This window comes from Thunnus maccoyii, chromosome 24, assembly GCF_910596095.1.
Source record: "Thunnus maccoyii chromosome 24, fThuMac1.1, whole genome shotgun sequence".
Classification (NCBI taxonomy): Eukaryota; Metazoa; Chordata; class Actinopteri; order Scombriformes; family Scombridae; genus Thunnus; species Thunnus maccoyii.
This window is the reverse complement of record NC_056556.1, coordinates 6,874,830-6,883,909: the sequence shown is the minus strand read 5'-3', so window position 1 is coordinate 6,883,909 and position 9,080 is coordinate 6,874,830. Positions and strand designations below refer to the sequence as shown.

The 9,080-nt window shown below is 42.3% G+C and overlaps 1 protein-coding gene across 5 annotated transcripts in view; it reads left to right on the top strand.

Moving 5' to 3' along the window:
- The window catches only part of LOC121891792 (nck-associated protein 5-like), a 136,125-nt gene that overhangs the window by 8,387 nt on the left and 118,658 nt on the right, over window positions 1–9,080 (top strand). The window contains exons 1-3 of one of the 5 annotated variants that reach the window (XM_042404363.1): window positions 76–165; window positions 243–277; window positions 2,996–3,110. In XM_042404363.1, the coding sequence (XP_042260297.1) occupies window positions 3,036–3,110 (75 nt within the window). In that variant the 5' untranslated portion in view covers window positions 76–165; window positions 243–277; window positions 2,996–3,035. Of the gene's footprint in view, window positions 1–75; window positions 166–242; window positions 332–1,117; window positions 2,885–2,995; window positions 3,111–9,080 lie in introns of those variants that run through there. The other 4 variants (XM_042404361.1, XM_042404359.1, XM_042404360.1 and 1 more) reach the window with 4 other exon arrangements.

The window sequence follows — 9,080 nt, the reverse complement described above, 5'->3', positions numbered from 1 at the left end:
TAAAACTCAATATGTCAGAAGTGCAGTTCTATGCATTCCTAAAGGGAAGTGCAATACACTGTCTGTGCATCTAAAGCGGTAGAGAGTGCTACATGCAGTCATCATTTCATTTCTGCTGGAGGTATCTTCCTGTAAACATGCTGCGAATCAACTAAGCATTTGTTGGTATGAAACACCACAAAATAGTCCCAAAATTATGATTATTTCGATATAGCAACGCTAATAAGCTGTTCTTTTATCAGAATCCCAGCTGTGAACATGAGGGAGGCCGAGTCCAGTGAGTTGAAGCACAAATGTCTTTGCTAGTAGCCAGCTAATGCTAAACGCTAAGGTAATCACTAGCCACTGTGAGAAGATATTACATTATACTTGCTGTTTAAGTTCAGATACTTTTCATGAAACCCAGTCGGGGTTATGAGAATGTTGTCTAATGTTTCCAGCGTAATTTGGTGCATAATGCATCATTGTATTAATGCCCTAAAACGATCGCTAATGCTAATAGCTAAGCTAACGCTAATCGCTAAGCTAATTGCTAACTCTGGTTAGTTGACAGTTGATAGCATGGTGAAGCATTAAAGGTGCATTGCACTTATTTTGTGATTATTAAAGCCATTAAGTTTTTGTGGGATTAACATACTTTAATGGTTTGAAGCACTATTATACATTGGTGTGTAGTACATTGTGATTGAACTTATTTTGGTTCAATCATTTATTTAAAATATACTTGTTAAGTAAGATAGTAGTGATAATACAATTCATATTCATGTTTAAGGTGGAACATACTAAAATGAGGTTTAAAAAGGATTGTTACAGTTTAAAAAATGGTCAAAAAAAGATAGAATTTTAATTCATTCATTAATTTTAATTGTTGTGATATATGGCAATTCATCTCATTGTAATCAAGTATATCTTCAGCTGTTGGTTATAAATTATGAGATGTTCTAAATGAAGAAGTTAATGAGGTCCAATGTTAGAAACAGAAAGCAAACAGAATACCTTTTACTCTACACTATTTGTATAGGTTGGTTTTTTGAAGTAACAGATAGAATCTGGAGGATTTTGTGATGGTGAGCCCAGCCCAGTGAGACTGTGGATGGTCGTGGAAGCGGTGTGGCCTACCATAGAATCTGTCCACAGAAAGCGTCTGACAAGCCTGATTCATCTGTTCAGACAAAAGATACGAACACGTACAAACCATTAGCTCTACCAGGGTCGTAGTAGTAGTACATTCAACACACACAAGGACAGGAACTGAACTCTTTGGATCTCAAATTCCAAAACTCCAAATTAGTTGAAGGTTTCAACTCAGAAGAGACTTGTTCTTTTCCTACAATATTAATTGTTATTTTATATTTTATATAAAAATTTTTATATACAAAAATCAGTGCTGTATATGTTGTGTTATTGCTGTAGGGCAATAAAACTGCCAACTGTCCAACTCAACACCAACTCCTCTTGTGAATTATTCAAGGCATACCACTCCCCGGACCTAGGTAGATATTAGTGTCCCTGTTACTATCATTGGTTAGGACTAGAGGCGTTACAAATCCCATATCAGTTGCAGAGAGGGAAACAACCTGTAGGAGGTTGAGAAGTGCAGAGAAAAATGACAGAAACTGAAGCAGCATGAGCTCCTTGCTCTCAAATGGGCTGTATTGGAGAAATTTAGAGGTTATCTGTTGGGGTCCAAGTTCACTGTAGTAACAGATAACAACCCTCTGTGTCACTTGAACTCAGCAAAGCTAGGAGCCATTGAACAACACTGGGTAGCCCAGCTAGCTCCATTTGACTTTGAAGTCCAGTACTGTCCTGGTCGATGAAACACTGCGACGGACACATTCTTTAGGCAGCCTTTAGCAGGGGAATCCCAGCCAAATGGAGATGAAGAGTTTGATGGATGCTCTCTTGAACAGCTATACTAGGAATTCCTGACAGTTTCTCGAAGAGAGTGGTCTCGATGATGGCAGTGGATCTTCTAGACATCCACAACATCACACATAACACTAGTTGACCCACACCTACCACAAGCCAAATGGCCCATCCATTTTATTTAACATATCTTTTAAATATAGGGAGGTCACACTCGAGAATATTGTTATTAAGACTTTAATAATCAATACCTGTTTATATCTTTGTATGATTATGAACAGTTTTTGTGTTGTGTTTGAAATAAAACAATAAGTCTTGCTTCAATGTGCCTGATCTATACTGGTGTACTCTTACGTGCGTTTGTAGGTGTTAGTTCTATCGTGGTTACATAAAAACGCTTCCAGGATTCATCCATCCATACATGCATATGGTAATACGAGTTGTGTTGCGCAGACAGGGGTCTCTGACCCCGAGGCGTCCATCATCTGACCTTTGACCCTGTCTTCACCAATGAGGAAGTGTGTGATTACTATGTGCACAACCACAGTGAGCCCGGAGCCCAAGCTCTTTGTAAAGGAGTAGTATGCGTGAAGTGAAGTGTTTATCTTCTGCTGTGGCCTCAGTCAGGCCAGGTCGGACTGGTTCCCAGCTCTGTTTGGAGAAGCCTAGAAAAACAAAGGGCTGAAGCTTGGGTTTTTGGGTTGGGTCGGAGGGCGGGATGCCTGGGTGACGCTGAGGGCAAGCAGCAAGATTTAGCTGGAGCGCTATGTTTCCAGAGTCTTGTCAGGCCCGAGGAGAGGTTCACGCTTCCACTTCCTTACCGGCTTGAATTTAAAGTAAAGGCAGTGAATTAGAAACTGAAAGAAATGGGAGAGAAAGAACGTTGAAGGAATGTATAGAACGAAGAGGACGGACCAGAAATGGGAGGGAAACGGCTGCTCCGGTGAATATGCTGAATATGTATGACACAGCTGCCTCTGCTGGTCTAGACTTGGACTCTGATCTCATGTAAAAGGTGAAAGCCCTTATAACAGCGGAAACGTGACCTTCCGGACGTAAGGTACTCCTTGTTGACTTTCTCCCTCTCCCTCTGTCCTCCACTCCTCCCCTTTTCCCCTCCCTCCAGGGCTTCCCAGGTGTGTGGACCGCTGCAGGGCAGAGGGACCATGAACAGACACCTGGAGAGGAGAGAGTTGAAGAGAGACCAGTTAAAGAGGTTGTCTCTCGACAGCAGCCTACCGGTGAGTCAATCCACAACACTATCAGTCTGTTGAATTGGTCACTTAGTCAGGAAACAGACATTGTGGAATGTCTTTTTTTTTTTTTTTGGCTTGATGATGTATTGCTGAAACATGCACTTTATCCCCAAGCAGGAAATGTTTTTGGAAATCAATCATTTAAGCTACTTGTAACTAAAAATGGTTGGGTGTTTGTAGAGTTTTATATACTTTTTTATACTTTCTCCAATGTCTACAACTGTATCTAATGTTTCTCTCAAATCACCAAAAGGCATTGGTAATCCATGGGGTTTGTGTTTTCTTTTATATTGTGTTGTCTGTGGTCTATGCTGTCATTGCTTTTGTTTGTTTGGACTGCACTTCCCACAAAGCAGCAGCTGTTAGTGAGGCAGTATTTTTATGCTTGAGGTTCTGCAGGTGGCGCTCTTTTGTCTCTTCATACATGGCCGACTTTCCACTCTATTTTTTTTTTTTTTTTTGTTTATTCCATCTGCTGGGAATGAAAAATGCTTCACTTCCTGTGTCCAGACAAATCTTTCCTAGGAAAGATCCACTTACAGTATGTCGAGTGTTTAGAGGAGCCAATATAAAGCCTCTTATGAACACAGTGTAGATGGAAGACTTTTTCACTCTACCCATCAAAAAAATGCGAACACACACGCACACACACAAACGCACACCCATCCAAGTGTCAAGCAGCGGAGAGGAAAAACAGCCTCCCACGACTGTGTTTGTGAAACACGCTGTTGCCGCCGGTGATTGACAGACTTATCTCTATGCCGGGACGTTCTCGCGAATCACAGGAGTGGAAACTTGTTTTTGGCCGAGGGTTAACTGACGGTGAATCTGCTTACAAGTGCCTCTTTGGAATGTCAAGTGCAGCCATACACTGGCTGCTGTGTTGTGTCTGCAAGGGAGTAAAAGAAGCTTAACCCCCCACACTGGTGCATACGGTTCAGTCATCGCACAGGAAATAATAAATCAAGAGCCTTAAAATAGATTTTGATATAAAGTAGGAAATTCTGAAGTCATCGAGGACAAGTTTATTGTAGATTAAATGGCAGCTTTTAAGAGACTGCAGCGTCCGTGTGAGAGGTTTGAAGTACAAATACTGAAACAATAAAACAATTAAGCAATATTATAAGCAATTATAAGCTGCGTTTCCGGGGCATTTTTATGTTTTTATGTCTGCCTATCACACTTAAATGAAGCCGAAACATACTTTAATGACGTGACCCTGACTTTTATGACTGCTGACATGCCAGAATGCTTCTTGTGAGCTGCCTTTCGTGGTTCTGCACAACATTTACATTGTTTTTCCCCTGATTTTTATGTGTCGCTCTTCCTTGTGAACATTACATCGGTGACGTTACATTACATAATATTCGCAAAGTGTTTTTCCCTCAGTGATACCAACACATTTTTTGCCTCTCACTGGATCTCAAAAAAGGCCTTCTGGGAAATGTAGGACATCACTTACTAAGACATGAATTTAGGTAACATAGACACATACAGCTCATCACATATTAGCTTCTATAATCCGCAGAACATCAATAATAGTTTCAGCTGTATGAAAAATCTTGAAAGTGCATTTTTTCCTTTTAATTTGGTGCACAAAAGACCCCAAGCCTGTCAATTATTCTCTGTTCAAACTGAGACATGAGAGTGAATCTAGAAGGAGCACACACTTGAATGACACACTTGAATCCTCTCCGCGAGACAAGAGGAGTCTCCCTGATTTATAATTTATTCACAGCGGTGTACACAGCCTTGTAAATGTGTAACTTCCTGTCAGTGGACGATTACATAGCGATGTGGTCGGCGCTGGTTTGTTATTTGATGTCTGTGTAATTCATAAAGGCTTCCTGAACTTTGTTTTTCCAACATTACTACTGTCATTAACAGTTATTGCTGGATATGAGATTTACTGTAGCTGTAATTGCTTTCAGTGGATAAAAGGCGGCCTGATTTACTGTGAGAATGTAACTAGGTCATATTTGTGATATGGGTTTATGATTCAGCATGCTCACATTTGTCCACTCAGCTATCCATGCATGCATTTTTACCCTCTTTTTTCCACTTTTCCCTTCTTTTCGCCTTCTCTCTTGCCTTTATTTTGCACTCATTCGGCTCTCACTTTCTCTCACATTCTGCATCATCACTCAAGTCTTTATCTTTTTTCCCCTTCTTTCTTCCCCTCACTCTTTGCACTCCTAATGATTTATTCTCACTCGGAGCAGCAGTAGCATAAGGGTGCTGGGTTGTTTTAATAGTGGGACATGTGGAAGCCCGGAGCATTTTGGGAAAGGTCCAGCATAGATCCGGTGGCAGTGTGCAGATTTGATTCCATGGCATGAGCAGCCATGAATGGTGTAGCAAATTTGAAGTTGAAGAAGTCTGTTGCAAATATGAACATTTACACATTTTTCTTTGCTAGTAAAGACAGGAAATATGACACCCACGAGTGGTTAATTTTCTGCACATTACACAAGACATATTCTCTGTCAATAATACTTGATTTTAAATAATTTTATTTAACCGGAAAAAGCATTTATTCTGTTGTCAAAATCATAATGGATACTTCAATTTACAGCAATTTAAAGGGTAAATCACACAGTAACAGAGTGATATACAGTACAGATTACACACACACACACACACAATGACACACACTAGCTACTCTCCATGCTGTGTTTAATCATTTTCGAAGCTGTGGGTTGATAACACAGTGAAACAAACTTGTCAAATCGGCCTTTGTACAGCCACGAGTCACTTAGTTTGAGGCCACTGAGTTTAAGTTTCTCTAAAAAACTCAAACCTGTGTCTTTATCCTTCCAGCGCTGATGGGGGACGTGATGTCTCAGGCCCTCGTGGCCCTGCTGGCCCTGGCACAGATAAACCTACTAAGTCCTGTAAACACCACTTTTCCTGGGAGGATATGAGCCTCAGATACATTTATTTTTTCAGGCATCTGAGAAAACACAAGAGGCGGTTTCTGACATTCCGTCAGACGACAGGCATGAGCTTTCATGTTCTGGTTTTCCCTCTGTGTCACCTGTGAACCACTTTGGGCCGGTGCCTCTGAATTAATGGACTTGCGCTTCATGTAACATGGTGTACGACCCGGACAGATGACCCCTGTGTGATCCAGTATTTCAACAAATTGCTCCTCACTCAGTTTTGTCACAAGGTTGTCTCCATTTTCCGTGGACGATTACGCTTGCGTTTCATCCAGAAAATGGTCGGCCTTGTTTTGGTTGCTTTCGCACATTTTAAGCATTCCATGTGTTTCATGGCCTGTTAAGATGATGAACAAGAGAGATTTTCCACAGGGGACGCCCCTGACAGATTTTCAGTTGACACTAGCACACGAAGCTCGAGACAAAATACCATATGTCAGCTGAAGACCAGGTAAAATATTTATGTCTGCTCTTCTTTGGATGGATTACATGGCCTAGCTTCATACAAAGCCTCTATCAATCGTGTATGGGTAATTTAGTGAACATAGGGCTTGAATGTCAGTCTGGACCACCACCTCACACATGTATAATGCATTGAGCCAGCATATGTTTCCTCAATGTATGCAGGCTAGGTTTAAGGGAATTTTCCTGGGTGTGTTTGCTTCAAAGCTGCTCAAAGCTTCAGGCTCAATTCAAATAAGTAATTGACCTAATGTCTTTGTGCGTGTTTGATTTATCTAGAGTGCGTTTATGTGTGGCCTCGCACTTTTTTTTTTTTCCAAAGTGAATGGAGCGGACCCTGAGTCAGCATTATCAGCATTTTATTGATGTGTTTCATTACAGCGCTCCTCTCCTGTCACATTAAATAGGTTTGGTCGGACCATCTAATCTGGATCAGGTTATGTAGCTCAGGGATACGCGGGCAGACAGAGTGCGAGCGAGTAACTGGGGCACCATTTGCATTACATAACAGCTGTGTTGCTGGGCTGATTCTGTGCCTCTATTTATTTTTATCATTTGATGCCCGCCTGTAGATGAGCTTCTCTTCGTCATGCAGGGACGCGCACGGTGAGCCCGATGGCCGCGGACCGTCTGTGAGCTGCTAGCGGCTGACAGTAGGCTTTAACTAGGTCACCGAGGAAGCTCTGTCAGGGGTCTATCATATACAGTAGAGGCTATCACAGGGGTTTAATCCATCTATGGAGGTAAAAGAATGAGAAATGAAACTGTGTTGGAAATAACCTGCTGATTTGTCAGCTGAGGGCAGTGGAGGGTAATCTGCCAATGGTGGTGGGTGGGAGGTCGTCACAGTCAGGGGGAGAAATACACAGTGGAAGTCCTGTTTGGTACAAGAACTCAACAGAGAGAAACTTGCATTTCCTGTTGTGAGCTGCATCCCGTGAGAATCCAAAAGGTTGAGTGGACATATAGGTGGAGTCCCATCAATTGATGCATATCCGTCCCCGGTCGGCTTGTCGTTTGAACTCGATCCAAGTATGAATCCAACTTTCTCTCATCTCTTTGATGCCCGCACACCGCCTCCATTACTGTCAACACAGAGGTGATTGGCGTTTGATGGCTAATTGCTGTTGAAAGCGGGTGTGACTGTCGGATTCCTGGTCTTTGAAAGTTAGAATTTAGGCGATGTAAGCCTTCCTTATTTGGTTCTCTGAAAAAGACTTGTTGCAACTTTCTGATTGGGGTGTAATCACATCTGCATCGGCTTCTACCTTCAACCTTAATGAAAGGACTGGAAAGGACAGAGCATACTGTAAGCTCATCACTGCCAAAAGTGCACTTCTTATCTCAGTCTTCTTAGCTTTGTTTTGATCTGTGTCTCCACCGATCGCTAAATGTCTGCGTCTCACTTCCAATTTTAACAAAAGAGATCCATAGACGTGGTGTCTAATGCATTTCATCATACCGTGAAGAAATATTCATCAACCCAAGGATGCCTTAATTGTTGCGAGCATGTCCTTGTTTTCTCTTCCACACCCTTTTCCCTGCCAACATTTATAATGTGTGCAGCAGTGCAATCATGCTCAGCGATAATTGACAACAAAAGGCCAAATTGAAAACACTCTGCAGGGGAGGGTTAATAATCAAGTTCTCCACATTACTGATTAAACGCTTGCTGCATAGTTGTGAGTTGTATTGAATAAACAGCATGTGGTAGTGCTTTCCTGTTTATCTCCAAAGTATTTGGGTTTTGCTAAATCCCCCTGGCTTTTGTCAAGCCTCCTCCTTGTATAAAGTATTTTACGTGCTGATTCGTTGCCATGCTGTTATATCAGACTGCAACTTGTTTCATTGGCCCATTCGCCACTGGCAAAAGTTAAACAGTAAACTTGTCCCAGAAACAAGAAACAAACTCCCCAAAACAGACAAATTAGTTTAGTTTATGCTAAATTTAAGTGCAAATGAATTAGATGGTAAGCCAGCATGGAGTCCGCTTGGCAAGATTGGATTTCCTCCATCGTCTCCCCCCAACAGCCCATTACAGCTGGTTGTTACAATGCAGAATGGAGGCATAAAACTAAGCAGGGGAGCAAGTTCTGTAGCTGGGATGGGAAGAAATGCTCAGTCTAATCTGATTGGCTCCCACAATCGTCAGGCAGACAAATGGAGAGGTTTGATATTATTACTGAGCAGCTCAAACTAATTGAGTGTAATTATACAGTAGAAATCCACCGACAATGCCGTCCTCAGCGTGGGCCCCCGTTCTCACGCCATGTGAGCGCAGGATGCCAAGCTCAGGGGACGAGCGCTCACTCAGCGCTCGCTCAGTGTGTCAGCCTGATTCTTGAGTAACTGGCGTAAAGTGCGGTTCTGAGGCCGAGGCTGATTGGACAATTTGGGTGGGAGCCAGTTACATAAAAAGATTTAGACTCTTCTCGGAGCAGCCGCCTCCTCTCCTCTCTCAGAGCACTCAGTCTCTCACACTTCATCTTGAGTGTTTTAAATCAAGTTTCTCAGCAGGGGAGTACCAGCCTCCGGCCGGGTCTGTGACAGC